Genomic DNA, 21,679 nt, shown 5'->3' with positions numbered 1-21,679 from the left:
GAGTGACAGAGAGTGGCAGAGAGACAGACAGAAAGAGTGACAGAGTGGGACAGAGAGAGTGACAGAGAGTGGCAGAGAGACAGACAGAAAGAGTGACAGAGTGGGACAGAGAGAAAATGACAGAGAGAGAGATGGAGATACAGATAAAGAGACAAGGAGAAAAACAGACGCACACAGAGGGACAGAGAGAGAGGACAGTGAGAGTTACAGATGGAGAGGCAGAAAGAGTCAATGACAAAGGGGAATGTTTACCATCACTTTCTCTGAGCAACAAAGGCCACAGGGTGACCAACATCTCCAGCAGCTTGGGAATGTGGAGCGTGGGACACAGGGATGTCCAGCCTCTCCTGAAGCTGGAGGTAATTCCTTCTCCATAGAAGCTAGCAGTGCTAGAGGGAGAAGTGCCCAGGGTGCCAACACTGTAAATAGGGTAAGGCCCACAAGGCTGGAAGATGTCTGTAGTCTTGTTCCCCCTTTTCACAGCAAACACATTGAAACTTTTCCATAGAACATGTTGCATCTTTCCTGCCTCCGCCTGGTCCTCTCTCAGTTTCTGACACTCACTCTGTTGCTTTGTCTGCTTGTCTCTCTCACTGTGCTCCTGTCTGTTGTCTCTTTCCCTTCTCTAATCAGTTTTTGTGGAATCTCTGCCTCTCCTTGAGTCTCGGTGATTTCTGTGCTAGTTCCCTGAGGCACTGCGACTTCAGCCTTTTCTTGCACTTTGTCACTCAATATGCAGGGGCCCAAGTGAAGTGGGATTTGTGGCAGGATCCGATGAGACCTACCTCAATGTCAGGAGCGTCATCATAGAATCCCTATAGAGTAGAAAGAGGCTGTTCGGCCCATCAAGTCTGCACTGACCCTCTGAAGGGCATTCCATCCATACCCGATCCCATCCCTGTAACTCTACATTTCCCCATGGCTATCCCACCCAGCCTGCACATCCCTGAACACTATGGGGCAACTTAGCATGGCCAATCCACCCTAACCTGCATACCTTTGGACTGTGGGAGGAAACTGGAGCACCCGGAGGAAACCCACGCAGACACGGGGAGAATGTGCAAACTCCACACAGACAGTCACCCGAGGGTGAGATCAAACCCGGGTCCCTGGCGCTGTGAGGGTTGGCGCCGACTTGAGGGGCCGAATGGCCTCTTTCTACACTGTAGGGATTCTATGATTATACGACACACACAGGCACAGCACAATCTGACTACAATTGGTGCAGCGGTCACTCAGGGCAGGGACAGGGCAGGGGATAAAGACAGTCAGTACCTCATAGGAGGGGTCTTGTCAGTTAGGGAGCTGCACAGACAGGGCTCGGGGTCCACCTGCCCTTGTCAAGGGGGCGGTTCGGCCTAGTTGTTCAGGGGTCTGGGATGATTACAGTCCCGAGAGGGGCGGGGAGGGGTGGAGGGGGCGTAAGTGCCTGGTGATCTGTCCATTGATTGTTGAGGAAGGTCCTGTAGTGGCAGCGGTGTTGGGGGCTGCATGGATTAGCAGGAGAGGAGGGAGTCATTGACAATGACCCCCCACCACGATGGCCTCCAGACAGAGACAGCGTAGGGCAGGACAGAGTAGAGTGTGTTGTTGGGTCTCAAGGGGCCAAGTACATTGTGCTGGGTCTCCACATTGGCAGAGGGTGTGGGAAATGGGTGCGAATGGATTCTCAGAGGGGCGGGGGGGGCAAGAGAGGACACAGTGGCTGGGAGGGGGTAGGGGTGGTGGGGAATATGTTGACCAGGCAGATCTTTCTGCTGTCGCTCTCCACAATGAGCTTCATTCACCATGCGATCTCTCGATGCAAAATGCAAGTGGAAAATATCGGGGGCTAATACCCGGGATGGGCACAGTCAGTGCCCCTTTGAGGGGGTGAAAGTAGGTGTGGGGGGTGTGGGGTGTGAAATGCATGTCAGCTGCATGCTCAGGCAACAAAGGGGCAGAAACATGAAGGGCAGGTTTACAAACTTAGTGAAAGACTCTCCTTGGTCTGCCCAAAACTTGTTGGTCTTCCAGAGCAAGGAGTTGATCTCGACCGAGTCTTGCAGACTGGCACATTCCAAGGTCCCGGACAATGTGCTGAGGGACAAACTAAAGCTTTGTGTTGCTGCCAATGCACAGTGGGCAAAGACTATGGTCTGAGGTCTAAACTCACTCAGAGATAGTAGGAACTGCCGATGCTGAAGTCTGAGATAACAAGGTGTGGAGCTGGAGGAACACAGCAGGCCAAGCAGTATCAGTGGAGCAGGAAAGCTGACGTTTTGGGTCTGGATCCTTTTCTGGAAAAAAAGAAGGGTCCAGACCCGAAACATCAGCTTTCCTGCTCCTCTGACGCTGCTTGGCCTGCTGTGTTCCTCCAGCTCCACACCTTGTTATCACCATCTGAGGTCTTCTGGCTGAAGGTAAATGGGTGTCCGTTCAGTTATTGGACCCTCCCAGTGCCTCAAACATGCATAAATAGTATCTTGCGTAAGTAAGAAAAGCCGGGGGTTTCGTTTGTTCGATTTAAAGGTTAAACTGCTGTATTAACTATGTATGCATGTAAAGGTTTTTACGAAGAAAATATATTTTGGAAATAAAGAAAAATTTGCAATCGTGTTCGTCGCTCATTTGCAATTCACGCAAAGGGAACATGGTCAGGGTTCAAAGGCTGGTCAAAGGAGACTTGGTGCATGTGGACTGAACGTTGGTGTCTCCACAATGCGGGGTCGCTAATGGCAGTGGTTTAGACAAAAGAAGGCAAACGTTGGCCAAAGGTAAACTACCACTCACCTGAGCATCATCTGTCGATGTATTTGCGCTGAATGTTGGTGAGCATTGACTGAATGATGGCCGGTCTGGGGATTGAAAGCAGATCATCGAGAGCCTGATTGAGAGCTGGCTTCAGAGAATGAGAGCTGGTCACTACAGACTGGAGAAAAATCATGTGGTTTGTATGGTGGGGGTTTGGGCGACCTGCAGTATCCATTTATTTTGTTTGTGTTTGCTTTTTGCCGGCTGTACATTGAAGCTCGTGCCTGCAATTGTCCAATTGCTTGTCTAGATAAATGTGAGCTGTTGCATTTTGGAAAGGCAAACCAGGGGCAGGACTTATACACTTAATGGTAAGGCACTGGGGAGTGTTGCTGAGTGACAAAACCTTGGAGTGCAGGTTCATAGTTCCTTGAAAGTGGCGTCACAGATAGACAGGGCAATGAAGAAGGCATTTGGTACTCTTGCCTTCATTAGTCTGTGCATTGAGTATAGAAGTTGGGATGTCATATTGCAGCTGTACAGTACATTGGTGAGGCCACTTTTGGAATATTGCGTTCAAATCTAGTCTTCCTACTGTAGGAAAGATGTTGCAAAACTTGAAAGGGTGCAGAAAAGATTTACTAGGATGTTGGAGGGCTTGAGCTATAGGGAGAGGCTGAATAGGCTGGGGCTATTTTCCCTGGAGCATTGGAGGCTGAGGGGTGACCCTATAGAAGTTTATAAAACCATGAGGGGCATGGATAGGGTGAATAGTCAAGGTCCTTTTCCCAGGATAGGGGAGTCCAAAACTAGAGGGGCATAGGTTTTAGGTGAGAAGGGTAAGATTTAAAAGGGACCTGAGGAGCAACTTTTTCACACAGAGGGTGGTGCGTGTATGGAATGAGCTGCCAGAGGAAGTGGTGGAGGCTGGTACAATTACAACATTTAAAAGGCATCTGGATGGGTACATGGATAGGAAGGGTTTAGAGGGATACGGGCCAAATGCTGGCAAATGGGACTGGATTAATTTAGGATTTCTGGTCGACATGGACGGGTTGGACTGAAGGGTCTGTTTCTGCGCTGTTACAGCTCTATGACTCAATGTTGCAAGAGCAGAAATTGCTGGAGAAACTCAGCAGGTCTGGCAGCAATGTGTGAGAGGAGAGCAGAGTTAACGTTCATCATGAAGAGCTACCAGACTCGAAATGCTAACTCTCCTATCTCTCCACAGCTGCTGCTGAGTTTCTCCAGCAATGTCTGTTTCTGTTTCAGATTTCCAGGGTCCGCAGTTTTTTGTTTAATTTTATTTTGTTGTCCAATTCCTTGCCCATTTGTCATGTTCCGCTGCTCAATAATGAAAGGCTACATGTCTCCAGCGGACGTTAGTGGGGACTCGGAGTAGGGAGTGTTAAGGACAGGGAAATGTGTGGCCTGATGGTTAAACAGTGATGAGAGAGAGAGAGAGAGTAAGGGGTTGGCGTGGGGATGCCAGTCTCGCGGTGGATACCCCCTGAGCGACGGGCTATTCCAGAAATGGCGTGTGAAAAGACGGGGCTAGACTCAGAGAGGAGCACCCTAGAGGTTGGGTGATTATTAATGAAGCAGGTTTGGTGAGAAATGTCACCAGCTTTCATGGAGAAAAATCCTCCAAAAATCTCGACACAACTCTCTGTTAGCCAAAAAAAGTAAGATTCAGCATAGTGTCCTGTCTTTATTACCAGCCTCTTTCTGTCTGCGTTAACATGTCTGAGTCTTTATCTTAACTGCTATTCTTTCTTGTTAGAATGGGTCTCTGTCCCTCCCGCTGTCTGTCTGTCTCTCTCGCGTCACTTTATCAACAAATCTCATAGTCCTGACCCCATCTGTGTCTCTATCACTCTCTCTGTCTGTTTCTCTGTTTGATTCCCTCTCTCTGTCTCACCCTCACTTTCCATCTGTCCATCTCTGACTGTCTGCCTCCCTCTCTCTCTCTATCTCTCCCACATTCTCTCTGGCTGTCTCTCTCTCTCTGATCTCTTTCACTGTCTCTATCTCTCTCTGAATGTTTCTTTCTCTCTCTCTTTCGCTGTCTCTCTCACTCACTCTGGTTATCTGTTTTCTGTGCGTGTGTCTGTCTGTCTCTCTCTCCCTACCTCTCCCACATTCTCTCTGGCTGTCTCTTCCTATCTCTTATTTTCTCTTGCTCTGTCTCTCTCTTTCTGGCTGTCTGTTTGTCTCTGTGTGTCTCTCTATCTCTCCCACGTTCTCGCCAGCTCCCTCTTTCTCTCTCTCTCTGATCTCTCTCACTGTCTCTATCTCGCTCTGGATGTTTCTCTCTCTCTGGCTATCTATTTGTCTCTGGGTCTCTCATCCTCTCTGGCTGTCTCTCTCTCTCTCTCTCTCTGGATGTTTGTCTCTGTCTGTATGTCTGTCTGTCTGTCAGTCTCCCTCTCTCTCTCTAGCTGTCTCTCTCTGTCTCTCTTTCTCTCTCCCTCCTGTCTGTCTCAGTTTTGATTTTCTCTTGAACAGAGCCACTTTGGGTCTTGATAATTTATGAATGAGAGAGGAATAAATCAGTCAGGGTTCCAATATCCCACTACAGACCAGTCATCCCTGACAACCCCCTCAGAAAAAGGTACACTCTCCCACGTTGGGCTTCGGAATGCAGGACAGAGTTCCACGCTGAGGTTTCTGGAGGGCAGCTGGGGACAAAATATAACCCGAGGCTGCTGGGCCAAGTTCAGTCATCGGTCAGAGTTTGCTCTGACCTGGGAGACAGACAGGGACTCGGGGTGGGGGCTGAATGGTCACAGTATTTTACAAGGCTGCTATGACACTGACCATAACTCACAGGGGGAGACAAAACTGTCCTCCCAGTTTCCTGCACAACATTGTCTCTGGGATCGAAGGGCTAGAGTTAACTGGGTGGTCTTTGAGGGTTGTGACCTCCCTCCCCTGCCCTGGGGTCTCAGGGACAGGAGAACCCCATGGGGAGGTCCTACAAAAAACACTTTAACATGTAACTCGGGACAATGTACTTCCTGTCTGCCACAGTTAACTATATTCACATATTCTATACCACCCAGTCTGGCCTCCCTCTTTCTCCCCCTCTGTCTGACTTTGCTGTTTGTATTTGATTCCCAGATCACCCATACCTTATCCTCCCAGCTATTCTCCTTATTCTTCTCCCAGCTGGGCTGGTTCTCTCTTTCTCTCTCTCTCTCTCATAGAGTCATAGAGTAATACAGCATGAAAACAGACCCTTTAGCCCAACTCGTCCATGACGACCAGATATGCTCTATAAATCCAGTCCCATTTGCCAGCATTTGGCCCATATCCCTCTAAACCCTTCCTATTCATGTCCCCATCCATATTTATTGCAATTGTACCAGCCTCCACCACTTCCTCTGGCAGCTCATTTCATACATGCACCACGCTCTGCATGAAAAAGTTGCCCCTCAGGTCCCTTTTAAATCTTTCCTCTCTCACCTTAAACCTACGCCCTCTAGCTTTGGGTTCCCCTACCCTGGGGAAAAGACCTTGTCTATTCACCCCTCATGCCCTTCATCATTTTATAAACTTCTAAAAGGTCACCCTTCAGTCTCCTATACTCCAGGGAAAATAGCCCCTGCGTATTCAGCCTTTCCATGTAGCTCAAACCCTCCAACATCCTTCTAAATATTTTCTGAATCCTTTCAAGTTTAACAACATATTTTCTATAGCACAGAGAGCAGAATTGAATAGAGTATTCTAAACATGGCATGAACCAATGTCCTGTAAAGCCGCAACATGACCCCCCAACTCCTATACTCAGTGCACTGACCGATAAAGGCAAGCGTACCGAACACCTTCTTCACTATCCTGTCTACCTGTGACTCCAACGTCAAGGATCTCTGCAACTCTCCCTTTACATCCCCCACATTCACTCACTCATTTTGTCCTTCTCGTGCTCTCTCTTTCATTCCTTTAACTTTTGCCCGTTCTGTTTGTTACCCACCTCCCCAGGAGCCCACCTGCTGGATCTCCCACATGCTGGCACTCCAGCAAGTCTTTAACTGGCTATACAATGCTGTGGACGAGTCCTGGGGCTGTGAAAGAGGGCGCTATATCAATGCAGGTCGCTCCTTTCTTTTCTCCAAAAGGATCTTGCGAGTTCTATCATGCCTGACGCCTGGGATGCAGCACCTGAGGTGATATGGAACTGCACAGTAACCGACTCAAAGTTGGAAGCAGACCGGTTGATCTGAAAGGCAGCACCTCTGACAGTGCAGCACTCCCTTGGGGTCGGAGCTGGCTTTTGAACAAGGTGATCTATACAACTCCTGTGTTATCCCAGCATCATGGGCACGGGGAGGGGAGCTCGTGGAGAGCTACAACAATGCAGATCCATATGGGTCTTTTAAACATCCACAGGACCTTTGCATTCAAGTGCTCAGGGAAAGAGATAGCGAGAGAGACTGAAATTTGAACACATGGTTCAGACAGAAGAACATCTACTTTCAAATAGATACTGTGTGTGTGTGTGTGTGTGTGTGTGTGTGTGTATGTGTTTCTGTGTGTGTATGTATCTGATTGTGTATTTGTGTGTGAGCCTGTCTGTGTGCTTGCATGTGTATATGTGTGTATGTGTCTGTGTGTATGTCTGTGCATATATGTGCATGTGTGTGTATGTGTCTGTTTCTGTGTGTGTGTGCCTGCATCTGTGTGTATATGTCTGTAAGTGTATGTGTGTCTGTGTTCATCTGTGCGTATGTGTCTGTATCTGTGTGTGTGTGTGTGTGTGTGTGTGCATGTTACTGTATCTCTGTTGTGTGTGTTTGTGTGTGTGCATGTGTCTGAATCTGTGTGTGTGTGCCTGTAAGTGTATGTGTGTGTATATGTTTCAGTGTGTGTGTATGTCAATATTTTCGTCTGTGTGTACATGTGTGTGTGTGTCTGTGACTGTGCATATTTCTGTATGTTTGTGCATGTGTGTGTGTCTGAATCTCTGTATCTGTGTGTGTGTGTTTCTGTATCTGTGTGTGTGTGTGTGTTTGTGTAGATGTGTCTGAGACTCACAAACAGCTAAGCAATCATCTAGGTGTGAAACAGGGTCCAGTAATCTGTTAGTCGCACCTCTGTGCTGTTCAACAGTCTCAGCAACATGAAACCCCCGCTCCCCAACCCCAGACAAAGTCTTTTCTTCCTCTGCAATCGTAGCTCAGAGGGTGGGCCAGGTGTGGGGGAAGGCCAAGTGTTACAGTGCACCACAAAGTCAACTTCACTTTAAAGTGCCTCCTGTACAATCAGTAATCCAGACTTTTAGGCTCATGTTCTGAGACATGGGTTCAAAACACATTAATCTGGAATTAAAACATAATCTAGTGAGGACCATCATGACACAAAAGCCGATCTGAGTCACTAATGCCCTCAAGGGAAGGAAATGGTTCAATGATTAGCAACCCTGTTCGATTCCACCCTCGGGCAACTGTCTGTGTGGAGTTTGCACGTTCTCCCTGTGTCTGAGTGGGTTTCCTCCGGGTGCTCCGCTTTCCTCCCACAGTCCAAAGATGTGTAGGTTAGGGTGATTGGCCATGCTAAATTGCCCCATGGTGTCCAGGGATGTATAGGTTAGGTGGGTTAGCCATGGGAAATGCAGGGTCACAGGGATGGGATTGGGTATGGATGGAATGCCCTTCGGAGGGTTGATGCGGAATGGCCTCTTTCTGCACTGCAAAGATTCTATGAAATCTGCCATCCCTACCTGGTCAGGCCATGTGTGACTCCAAACCCACAGCAATGTGGTTGACTCTGAACTCAGTTCGAGATGGTCAGTAAATGCTGGTCTAGGCAGCAATGCCGAAGTACAAGAACATAAAAAATGTCCCCTTTTCATTGCCTGAGTTCTGCTGTAACTCCTGCATACTTTCTTTGCCCAGGTTTCATATTCTAATCCTTAGTTTCATCCTTTCATGTCTTCCCCCAACCCTCTACCATCCGACTTTATCTCCCCCCACTCTCTGAGATCCCAGTGCTCCTTTAACTCTGGCTCTTGAACGTTCTCCCCTCCCTATTTTAATCCACAATCCAGAAACTTCCAGCCTCCTGGGCCTGTAACTCTGGAATCCCCTCTTTGGATATCCCGTCCTGTCCCGACTTGTTTGATTCCCTCCTGAAAGCCTAGCTTTTTGATCATTGGCCACCTCCTTACGTGTCACATTTTGTGCGGTAACGTTCCTGTTAAATGCGTTTGGAACATTTTCCTACATTTGGGATGCTATATAAATGCAGGTTGTTATTGGTGCTTCTCTGAACATCCCCCATCCACCTCGATGCACATGAGGGAGGGATTGCTGACAATTCCAATAAGCTAATCATAGACAGGCTGGCTAAAGCCATGGGGGCATAAGGTGAAATCCCACCCTGGAATTTACAATTCAATTAATTAAAACATTAACTTAGCTCATTAAAGATATGGAATTGAAAGCTAATCTCACAAATGACAAACTATCATTAGGTATTGCCTTAACAGACAAATCTGGTTCTTTAGGGATTGGATATCTGCCATCCTTACTTGCTCTGGCCTATAGGTGACTCCAGACCCACAGTGATGTAGTTAACTCTGAAATGGTCGAGTAAGCCACTCAGTTCCAGGGGCAATTAGGGATAAGCTACAAATTTTTGCCTTACCAACGATGCCTCATGTTCCTTCAAATAATTTTTTAATATTATACATTTGATTTTGTTGCAAACTTATCAAGAAGCAGACAATCCATACAGTGTGGAAGCAGGCCATTTGGCCCATCGTGTCCACACTGACCCTCTGGAGAGCGTGCCTCTGCAGACCCACCCTATCCCTGTAACCCTGCATTTCCCATGGCTAACCCACCCAGCCTGCACACTATTGGGGGCAGTCCAGTCTAACCTGCACATCTTTGGACTGTGGGAGGAAACCGGAGCACCTGGAGGAGACCCACACAGACACGGGGAGAATGTGCAAACTCCACACAGCCAGGTTGTCCAAGGGGGGATTTGAACTTGGGTCCCTGGTGCTGTGAGGCAGCAGTGCTAACCACTGAGCCACCCAGAGAGGGCCCAGTGTTTTGCAAAAGAAGCAGCAAGTGGTGCATGCCAGGAATTGTGTTGAAGCTCAACCAAGAGAGCATTGGATAGTTCCTTGAATAGGAGCAATTGGCAGGGATAAGGAGAGATAGCAGGAGATTGGCACTAAGCTGAAATACTCAGAGACCCGGTGGTGGGCCGAATGGCCTCGTTCTGAGCCACAACAATTCTGTTGTAGTCCTCACAGTATTTGAATGAAGACTCCACCTCATTCAGGGTTTCCATCTCTGTACTCCTACCAACTCCACCAGCTGTAGGCTGCTAAGACGCAAGTTTGGAGTAGGCTAGACACTGCTGTGAGAATGGGGAGGCCATTCAGCCCACTGCATCCTTCAACATAGGCTGACCAATGGCGTAGTGGCACTATCCCTAGACTGTTAATCTGGCAATCCGGGTAATGTTCTGGAGACCTGTGTTCGAATCCCACCATGGCAGATGATGGAATTTGAATCCTAGAGCCGTACAGCGTAGAAACAGACCCTTCAGTCCAAGCCGAATATGATCCCAAACTAAACTAGTCCCACCTCCCTGCAACTCAGTAAAAATCTAATGATGACCACGAAACCATGATCAAGTGTCAGGAAAAACCTGTCTGATTCACTAATGTCCTTTAGGGAAGGAAACTGCCATCCTTACCTGGTCTGGGCCTACATGTGATTCCAGACACACAGCAATGTGGTTGACTCTTAACTGCCCTCTGGGCAATTAGGAATGGGCAACAAAAGCTGCCTAACCAGCGATGCCCTCATGCCGTGCATGAATAAAAGCAAAAGTTAGAACTTGGCAACTCCAGAACCTGGATACATTTAATGGTGTCTATATATATATTCAATCCTTATCAGAGATGTGTCACGGCCTGAGGTTTGAACATAGACTGAGGCACTATCACTGTGACCCAAGATCCATTTAATTTTTAAAAATGGAGTTTATTTGACCAATCTGTAATGGACTAGTCATTAGCACTCACTGTTTCTGCTCTTATCAGGCTATATTGTGAAACAGAAGAATGAATGGTATTTGAGACAACTCAGTCATTCTTTCCCACGTGTGTGACACAATCCACCCCAGCAGCTTTGACTGGTTTCTGTTACATTAAGCAATTAGGGAAACCTGTATAAATCATTCCTTCAGCCTCCCTCATAGCATCATAGTCATAGAGCTGTACAACATGGGAACAGACCCATCGGTCTAACTTGTCCATGCCGACCAGATATCTTAAATTAATCTAGTCCCATTTGCCAGCATTTGGGCCATATCCCTCTAAACACTTCCTATTCACATACCCATCCAGATGCCTTTTAAATATTGTAATTGTACCAGCCTCCATCACTTCCTCTGGTAGCTCATTCCATACACGCACCACCCTCTGTGTGAAAATGTTGCCCCTCAGGTCCCTTTTAAATCTTTCCCCTCTCACCTTAAACCTATGCCCCTCTAGTTTTGGACTCCTCTACCCTGGGGAAAAGACCTTGTCTATTCACCCTATCCATGCCCCTCGATTTTATAAACCCTCATAAGATCACCCCTCAGCCTCCAACGCTCCACAGAAAATAGCCCCAGCCTATTCAGCCTCTCCCTATAGCTCAAACCCTCCAACCCTGGCAACATCCTCGTAAATCTTTTCTGAACCCTTTCAAGTTTCACAACATGCTTCCTAAAGCAGTGTTGCATTCAGAAAGATATGTGAAGGTGCTGGGAGGAGAGGTGATATATCAGGTACAATTCTGAAGGGGCTGTAGGGGCAAAGGACAGGGGAGGGTAGAGGCAAATCACTGAAGGTGGCAGGACTGGTAGAGGAAGCGACTTTGTCAACATGAGATCCTCCGCTTTGTAAACCAACGGTAAATATAAAAGGTACAGGGTGTAGACAAGTTATGTCAAACAATCATTTGATCTCAATTAGAATATTGTGTCCAGTTCTGAGCATCTTGGTCCAGTTCTGGGCATGTGTATGTTTTGGAGAGTTTGCAGAAAGGATTCACGAGAACAGCTCCAGGGATGAGGAACTTCCATTACCTTGTTAGATTGTTCAGAAGAGATTTACCAGGATGTTGCCAGGTAATGGGAGGTCTGAGTTATAAAGAAAGGCTGGATAGGCTGGGACTTTTTTCACTGGAGCATAGAAGGTTGAGAGGCGACATGATACGAGTTTATAAAGTAATGAGGGGTACAGATAAAATTAATGGTAGGTGTCTTTTCCCTAGCATGGGGGATTTCAAGATTTGGGGGCATATTTTTTAAGGTGCGAGGGGAGAGATTTAAAGAAGACACGAGGGGCAAATTTCTTATATAGAGGGTGGTTCGCGTGTGGAATGAACTTCCAGAGGAGGTGGTGGATGTGGGTATAGTTACTATGTTTAAAAGACAGTTGGATAAGTGCATGATTAGGAAAGGTTTGGAGAGATTTGGGCCAGGAGCAGGCAGATGGGTCTAGTTTAGTTTAGGTATCTGTTTGGCATGGACTGGTTAGACCAAAGGGTCTGTTTCTGTGCTGTATGACTCTAAGTGTGGACTGTTCTCCCTGCACAAGAAAAGCTTGCAAGGAGATTTGAAAATTGCTCAAAATCCTGAGGGCTCTGGACAGAGCAGCTTGGGATTAGTGAGAGGATCGGGAACACAAGGGCACAGATCCAAGGTCATGGGTGAAAGAAATGATGGTGACACTCATTACTGTTTCATATGACAAGTGGTTAGGGTCTGGAATGCACTGCCTGAGAGTGCAAGGGTGGAGGTTAATTCAAACAAGGCTTTCCAGAGAGAACTAGATTGGCATCAGACAAGGGAGGATGTGCAGGGTCACAGAGAAAAGTGTGGAGAGCCAGTATAGACAGGACAGGCTGAATGGTCTCCTCCTGTAAACCGAGATCTGGGTTTAATGGCAATCCAAATGTATAGACGGTACATTATTCCATTGGAAAACTTTCCATTAAAATTCCCCAGGTGAAGGCTGATAAGACCTTGGCTAATTTTAAGGCTGCGTCAAGATTTAAACTTTGAAAATGAAAGCACTGTGCCTGAGAGGGATTTTTTTTTCCTGAATACAGAATGGAAATTACAGGAGATTTCATAGTAACTGTGGTCAGTTTTATAAGTGCTTGTGGAGCGTTACAGTAAATTACTTTATCCAGCATCAGAAAAGTACATAACATTCCTTAGATTCTCATTAAACAATTCTTTCTTCTTAAGGTGCACTTACGTTTTTAATTTATTTTCATCACTTAGCTCCTGATAGTTTATTTTAGGTGAAGCTCTTTAAAAAAAAAGTACTAAAAGCAGTTGCTAAGCTCCATGCTAGACCATAGCCGATGCCTATCTTAACTTTAATTCCTTACCCATGTTCTGCAACCCCTTTATACCCTTGTCTTGTGGCACAGTGATAGTGTCCCTACCTCTGAGGCAGACCCAGATTTGAAGGTGCTTGACCCAATAACACCTGACAGTGGACATTTAGTCTTGGGATTTCAGAGGACGGGCTGGAGGAGTACAGTCTATATTCTGCCTGTTGCAAACAACCGAAGGAACATGGTGCTCAGTCCAATCAGCTGATCGTTGCGTTGTACCAACCCATGTGCCTGACATTACACTGGCGCTGAAAGTCTAAATCTTAGTTTTGAAACAATCTAACCTCATCAGACAGCACCTTCACAACCTGGGACCACTTCCATCTTGAAGGACAAGGGTAGCAGATACATGGGAACACCAGCCTCTGGCAAGTTCCCCTCCAGGCCCCTCACCATCCTGACTTGGAGATATATCGCCATCCCTTCAGTCTCACTGGGTCAGAATCCTGGAATTCCCTCCCTAACAGCTCTGTGGGTGACCCTACACCAAAATGGATTGCAGTGGTTCAAGAAGGCAGCTCACCACCACTTTCTTAAGGGGCAATCATTATTGGTCCAGCCAATGATATCTGCATCCTATGAATAAATAAAAACAAGATTAAACTAACCAAGCACCCTGTTTGTTTGGAGGGAGAGAGTTCCAGATTAACACTAATTTCAGAGTGAATAAATGATTCTTGACTTTGTGCCCAGACAACCTAATAACAGCAAAATTAGGCCATTCAGCCCATCAAGGGCTGCTCAGCTTTTCAATGAGATCATGGCATATCTGATAACTCTCAGCTCCACATTCCTGTCTTTTCCCTATAACCTTTGATTCCCTTACTGATTAAATATATTTCTATCTCAGACTTGAATATACCCAAGGACCCAGCCTCGACAGCACTCTGCAGTAAAGAATTCCACAGATTCATTGTCTTTCGGAAAGATGACATTCCTCCTCATTCCGATGCTGAGGCCATAGCTTCTTGTTCAGGATGTAGCTGGTCTCGGTCACACACTTAGCAAAAACACGGGCACACTCTTGAAAACTGCCCCTCCGGTTTCAAATCGCCAAACATGCAGATGAAGAAAACCTACCCCTATGTCCCTAACACACTGAAATATCCCAAAGAATCTCGCCGAGAGACACACTGAGGTCGAGGTGGGCTTTAGGGAGCATTTCAGACAAGGAACAAAGAATTTTGGGGAAGGGAATTCCAGAGCTTGGAACCCAAGCATGGGAAAAGGAAACAGAAGTAGAAGGAGGCCATTCAGCCCCTTGAGCCTTCTCTGTTATCCAACTGTAAAGGACTTCAACATCAATCGCAATTTACCATGCAGTCGCCATAATCCCTTTGATGTCTTTAATATGTACACGCATAACTCTCAAAGAGTGTGGCTGAGACCAGTTACATCCTGAAGCCATTCAGCTCTTTGAGCCTGATCCACCAGTCAATATGATCAGATTGTGGCCTCAGTTCTAACTTCCAGCCTACGCTCTCAGAATCCATTTAACCAACCAACTCACGGCTCTAGAAACCCATCGATCTCTCTCCCCAGTGTATGGTGGCTCAGTGGTTAGCACTGCTGCCTCACAGCACTAGGGACCTGGGTTTGGTTCCAGCCTTGGGTGATTGTCCGTGTGGAGTTTGCACATTGTCTGTGTGGGTTTCCTCTCACAGTCCAAAGATGTGTAGGTTAGGGTGGATTAGCCATGCTAAATTGTCCCCATTGTGTGCAGGCTTAAGTGGATTAGCCATAGGAGATGTGTGGCTACAGAGATTGGTGGGGTACTCTTCAGATGGTGGACTTGAGGGGCCAAATAGCCTGCTTCTATCCTGTTTGAGTGAGCCTCCACAGTTCTTAGAGGGAGAGGTTTGTGAAGAAATCCCTCCTGCTCCCAGCCCCACATGGGTTCCTCTTATTCTGAGAGTGCACCCTCATTGTTCCAGACTCCTCCAGCCCAGGCAGCAATGTCAATATCTTTGTACAGATCTAAAAGGCAGTCAAAGCCCTGACCACTGAGGTGGGGGTGAAGGAAATTGGGGAGGGGTTGTGTGCAATTAGGAGAACAGAGATCTCAAGGGGCAGTGGGGGCTGGAGGGAATGACAGAGATGGAGGATGATGGTGGGGGTTTTTAGATCAACCCTGCCCCAGACACAGGGTGTGACAATTGAAAGGGACTTGGTGCAAGTTGGTATCCAGGCTGTGGCGTTTTGGTCAGAGCAAATATTTGCATCACTCCCCACTTCACCTCCCTCTCCTGACACCAGGAACAGTGTTAGGTCTAGTATCAAAACAACGTTTTTATCTCTAAGCTTGTCTCCAGGCAACAGATTTGCGATCTGGTACTGTCCTCCCCTTGAATCGAAATCTGAATATGTGAGGGGTGGTATTTCAGGGCAGAGCTCCCAGACCAGGTCAGACTCTGCCTGGATACCTTCCAGAGTCTGATCATTGCTTCCACACAACATTGCAATCCTTTACTGCTCTTCATTGCCCACAGTTTATCCCCTCCCCAAATTACCATTGTCAATGCGTTTATAACTCGTTACTGGGACCTGGGCAAGACCCGCATTTGTTACCCATCCCTAATTGCCCCTTGAGAAGCTGGTGGTGTGCTACCACTGCAGTGAATGTGCTGTGGGTTGATGCCCCTTAGGGAGGGAATTTCAGGATTTTGAGCCAGGGACACTGAAGGAATGGTGATACATTTTCAAGTCAGGATGGTGAGTGGCTCGGAAGGTATCTTGCAGGGGGTGGAGTTCCCATGTATCTGCTGCCCTTGTCCTTCTAGATGGTGGAGGTCACAGATTCGGAAGATGCTGCATAGACATCATTTTTTACGTATGTCTGGTGCTGCTCCTGGTATGGCCTCCTGTACTCTCCATTGAACTCAGGGAGATTCTATAGCCTGATAGTAATGGTAGGGTGGGATATATGCCAGGCTATAAGTTTGCAGTTTGTGTACAATTGTGTTGCTGTTGGCAGCCCACAGCGCCTCCTGGAGGCTGGGGTTTGAGCTGCTTGATGTTATAATTATTTCCTCCTCTGGGCATATTCCACCATTAGTCCCCAACCGAAAAAAAAACCCTCACTCTGCTCACCCCTCAAACTTTACACACGTGGTACACATGTTTGATATGAATCCACTTCATCATCGTGTATAGCATGTGCTCTCCTCAATACAGATTGTTCACAGTTCCCAACCTCTCTGGAAGTCGACAGACCCTAGGGAACAGCATCAAATCTCACTTCGGGGCAAACAGATGAGGGAATAGGACAAATCCTCACCTCAGCCCCCTGGAATGGGCACCGCATATCAGGAAGGTTACGTGGGCCTTGGCAAGGGAAAAGCACTGGTTCGTTTCCTCTTGCATTCAGGGTATGTGAGTCCACCACTTTTAGCTATACCCAAATTCATAGAATCCCTCCACTGTGGAAACAGGCCATTTGGCCCCTGCACTGAACCTCAGCAGGGCGTCCCACCCAGATCCAGTGTAGGCCCCTATCCCTGTAGCCCCACATTTCCCACAGCTAACCCACCTACCCCACACATCCCTGGATGCTGGGCAATTTAGCGTGGCCAATCCACCCAATCTGTGCATCTTTGGACTGTGGAAGGAAACTAATGCAGACACAGGGAGAATATGCAAACTCCACACAGACAGTTGCCTGAGGGTAGAATTGAACCCGAGTCCTTGGCACTGTGAGCCAGCAGTGCTAACCACCGAGCCATCCATTACCCTTCATCAGAATGATACCGGGGTTGAAAGGATGACGGGAAAGTGCATAGATTAGTCTGAAACCCCTGAAGATTACAGCATGATCTAACTGAGGTGTTCAAGATGATTAAAGGATTTGCAGGGTTGGGGTGGGGAGGCAAGAGAGAGAGAGAGATACAGAGACAGTGACAGAGATAGAGAGAGATACAGAGACAGAGACAGAGAGAGAAAGCTGATTTCCCTGGGAAATGAATACAGAACAAAGAGGAATTGGAGGGCTCATAGAGACACTGAGTGATAGAGTCATCAAGTCAGAGAGTGTGGAAACAGATCCTTTGGTCCATGCCAACCAATTCTCACAAACTAAACTAGTCCCATTTACCTGCATTTGGCCCATATCCCTCTAAACCGTTCCTTTTCATCTACCTGTGGGAATATCTTTTAAATGTTGTAATTGTACCAACTTCTACACTTCCTCTTGTTCCATACATGCACCACCCTCTGCGTGAAAAAGTTGCCCCTCAGGTCCCTATTATATCTTTCCCCTCTCACCTTAAACCTATGCCCCTCTAGTTTTAGACTTACCCACCCTGGGAAAAAGGCCAGGGCTTTTCACCTTATCTATACCCCTCTTGATTTTATAAACCTCCCTAAGGGGAGGTGATGGCCTAGTGGTATTATCACTGGACTGTTAATTTAGAAACCCAGATGACATTCTGGGGACCTGGGTTCAAATCCCATCATGGCAGATGGTGGAATTTGAATTCAATAAAAGTCTGGAACTAAGAGTCTAATGATGACCATGAATCCAATGTTGATTGTTGGGGGAAAAAAAAACCCATCTGGTTCACTAATGCCCTTGAGGGAAGGAAACTGCCATCCTTACCTGGTCTAGCCTACATGTGACTCCAGGCCCACAGCAATGTGGTTGACTCCTAACTGTTGCATGGGCAATAAATGCTGCCTAGCCAGCAATGCCCTCATCCCGTGAATGAATAAAAGAACGCCCAGCTTCTGACATTCCAATGAAAACAGTCCTATTCAGCCTCTCCTTATAACTCAAACCCTCCAGTTGTGGTAAAGTCCTGTTAAATCTTTTCTGAAGCCTCTCCAGTTTAATAATATCCTTCCTAAAGCAGGTGTCAGGAAGGTGGAGTAGAAATGTAGAACCCTCCTTCTCTAAAAGCTAACTGTCAATAGAAAATACAAAGGCCAAGACTGAAGAGGTTTTTTTTAGGCACAGGGCTACAGATGGAATTTGAATGGTGGGCTAGGCTGGAGGGGCTGAATGGCCTGTTCTTGGCCTTCTTCCCATCCTCCTCTTGCATTGCATGATTCATCCTTCTGTATGGTTGAAAGGGTCACACACACATAGAATACACCTCTGGCTGCTGCAATAATGAAACAATCAGCAGAAAATCAGTGCACAAAGAAACAGATCTTCATTTGTCGGCAAACACACACAACAACCCACATTTGCGTAGAGTCCCTAAGATAATATCACATCCCAAGGTGCTTCATGTGAGTGTTCCTAAGTAGTGTTTGATGCCAGGGCACATCAGGACAGACCAGGACAGACACTCGAGAGATTGGTCAAAGGTTTAGGTTTTAAGGAGGGAGAGAGATGGAAATGTTTTAGGGAGAGAATTCCAGAGCTGAGAGAGGTGGGTAACGGGATTGGAGAAGGTAAAGGGCATTCAAGGGAGCAAAGTCAGACAAATGCAGAAGCTTTGGAGGGTTATAGGGATATACACTCGAACATTCAAATGAGAAGTAGGCCATTCAGCCCCTCGAGCCTACTCTGCTATTTGATAAGGGCTCAGCTGGTCTGATTGCCTGCCTGGTTCACACCATCCAGTGGCTGCCTTGTTGGCCAGGAATTCATTTACCACTGCCTTAAGATAGTCAATGTCCTGGCCCCCAGCACTCTGCATGGAACAGGATTCCACAGACTCATCACCTTTTCAGAGAAATAAACTTAAGTCACCCTTCGATTCCTCCTCTTCCCGCGCAGTCCCCTGAAAACACTCACCCTGGCGAGAACTGAGGCGGCGAGCTATTTAACTGGATGAGGCATCACAGCCCAACAGCGCTCTTCCTGCCTCCTCCATGTGCGCCGAGTAAAAGCATGAGCTGATCCTCAGGGGGAGTGCCTGTACTCCCCTGAGTGTTAATGTGGTTCAGTTCAGTAAGTACCAAGCAGAGTGGACCACTGAGTGGGGGTTGGGGGGTAGGGAGCAAGGAGGACCCTTTCCAAAGAGCAGGCATCTATTCACCCACAATGGCATCACTAACTTGCATCTCAGTCAGACTCTTTTCCACCATTGACAAACTGTGTGCTCTGTCAAAGTAAATCTCTGGCTCTCTGTATTGACACACTTGACTGAGACCACCACATCCAGTGATAGAACTTCAACCTAGACCTCCCAGCTCTGAGGCAGGGACAATGACAATCGCACTGGAGACCCACCAAAACTGGGTCCGTTCTTGACTTGCGGTGAGCACCGCCCCTTTAAATCATTATCCTTCTGGCTTAATTATTTCATTCTTAAAGGGAAGTTGTCTGCCTTTGAAATCATCCTTGATTGTTGAAAGTGCGTTAGTCCTTGTTAGACACGAGGCACAGACATCACTTTACAACATACTGTATTCCCCAGGCATGTTAAATTATACATTTCTTTCAAAAACTAGGAAGCAGCTTCCTTTTCACAACGTAATGTTGAGATCTAACTATTTTAAAATCGCTGTGAAACTGCTGAGCAGCACTCCTTATGTAACTTCCCACCTCAAAGGCAGATTTAGTGCAGAATTTGGGACCCATTTTAAAACAAAACACTTGAATGAATGAAAGCGGTGTCAGACATGGAGGGGGGGGGAACGCCAAATATAGCTTGACTTCCACAGCCCATTCGGCCCATCGTGTCGGTGGATGTCCATTGCAAAAAGAGTTGTTCTAATTTTATTCTGAGAAGGGAGGAGGGGAAGGAGGGAAGCAGATTGTGGTTTTAAGATGAAGATTGGATGATTCATACATCATTGAAAACATTCAGAGGGCTGTTTTAAAATGTTGGCGCAGTTCGTATATATTTTAAAAGGCAGAATGTTCAAACACAAACTGAAGTCTCTACTGCCGGCACTTTCTTTCCAACGGTTTGCAGCTAACAGAAAACATCCCGTCAAAAAAAAACCCTGAATTATTGTCAAGTGAAGTCTGTACAAAAGTGGGGCAGCTCGTTCAACGTTGAAAAATGTTTATGTCTGTTTACAATGTTATACAAACAAAATTAATTTGTTACAAGACCAGATGTTTAAAAGAATTTAAAGAAAACAACAATTTGGAAGGGTCACTGGACCCGAAGTGTTAACTCTGATTTCTCTGCACAGATGCTGCCAGACCTGCTGAGTTTTCCAGCAATTTCTGTTTTTTTTTTGTTAACAAAATAAAACCGAAAGAACAGCGGATGCTGTAAATCAGAAATAAAAATAGAAGTTGCTGGAAAAGCTCAGCAGGTCTGGCTGCATCTGTGGAGAGAAATCAAGAGTTAACGTTTCGGGTCAGAACTCAGCATTCCTTAGAATGTCTGTTTTTTTTTGTTTGTGTGTAGCAATTTGGAGGCAGTATCTGTGGAGAGAAATCGGAGTTAACGTTTCGGGTCAGAACTCAGCATTCCTTAGAATTTCTGTTTTTTTTTGTTTGTCTGTAGCAATTTGGAGGGTTGGTTGTCGTTTGCAACGGTGGTTAGTAGATGGGGTGTGTGTGTGTGTGCCCTCAATGCTTGATGTTAAAGTCAGTGATTACAAGGGGAGAGGGAAGCAGGGGGGGATGGAGAAATATGCACTTACCAGATACCTCCTGAGGCTGTTAGCTCCTGTTTCTCTAAAGCTGGGATACAAGCTCTCCTCGCCGTTTAAATCCCAGTTGAGCTGCCCAGGCTCCGGTCTGCCGCTACCGGAGATGTGAAGAGCCTCTTGCACTATGTACTCCTGCCTCTGCCTTAAGATTTGGAGCTCCCTCAGACCGGCCAAGCTGGCTTCCAGTCGCTCTTTGTTCCTGCTCCGGTCCAGGTTCACAGGGAAAGAGAAAGCCGGGAGCATCTCGATATTCCAAGGAGAGAGGGGGCTGGCGAAACAATGCTTTTTTTGAAAAAAAAGAAGGCGGATAAAAATATAAAGCCTTTTTCTCCAGTATATGTGTGTGTGTGTGTGTGGTCAGCACTGTTTCTCAGCTACGCTGAGTTCCCATGTGTAGCGTTTGGATACTGTATCTCTGGGCAATTGATACAGTGTGTGCGTGTGTGTGACTTTTAGTCAATATCATTCCGGGGAAACTGACATATCGAGGGGCTGTGTCAGTCAATCGATTATTAACATACAAGTCCCGTCCCCCCATTCCTTCTGATTCGCTGGTTTGGTTCCCTGATTACATCACTCTTCAAATGCCTTAAACCAGGTCCCTTTATAGCAAGCCATTGGAATGTCTCTGTGTGTTACACAGACACTGTTACAGTCTGTCTCTGATTATTACTTCCTCTCTCTCTCTGTCTTGTTTCTAGGCAGCAACTTGCTTTAATCTCTCCCCAGCTCTCTCTCTCCATCTGCTAAGACGGGTGGGCAGAGGGGGGTTTGTGGGTGGGGGGCGCGGTGTAGGAGTGGCAGGGGTTGGTGTTGAAGGCTGGGTCTTGGAGGGAGGGAGAGGGAGAGCAGTCACGCTGCGAAGCCGGATTCGAGCAGCAAGCGGTGATTCACGGTAAGGCCGTTCTGTCTGGGGCTGGGGGTTCCAGGTATAGGGTCTGGTCGGTACTAACGGGAGGGAGGGA

General features: G+C 47.0%; 1 protein-coding gene across 1 annotated transcript in view; it reads right to left on the bottom strand.

The window, feature by feature from the left end:
- The window catches only part of LOC109922527 (dapper homolog 1-like), an 85,526-nt gene extending 64,365 nt beyond the window's left edge, over positions 1-21,161 (bottom strand). Inside the window, exon 1 of the mRNA XM_048618224.1 lies at positions 20,706-21,161. Within this exon, the coding sequence (XP_048474181.1) occupies positions 20,706-20,957 (252 nt within the window). The 5' untranslated portion in view covers positions 20,958-21,161. The remainder of the gene's footprint in view (positions 1-20,705) is intronic.
- Positions 21,162-21,679: the final 518 nt, after the last annotated feature.

Source organism: Rhincodon typus, chromosome 39 (genome assembly GCF_021869965.1).
Source record: "Rhincodon typus isolate 14 chromosome 39, sRhiTyp1.1, whole genome shotgun sequence".
In the NCBI taxonomy this organism is placed as follows: domain Eukaryota; kingdom Metazoa; phylum Chordata; class Chondrichthyes; order Orectolobiformes; family Rhincodontidae; genus Rhincodon; species Rhincodon typus.
Note: the sequence above shows the minus strand (reverse complement) of the source record. Positions and strands in the feature narration are given on the sequence as shown.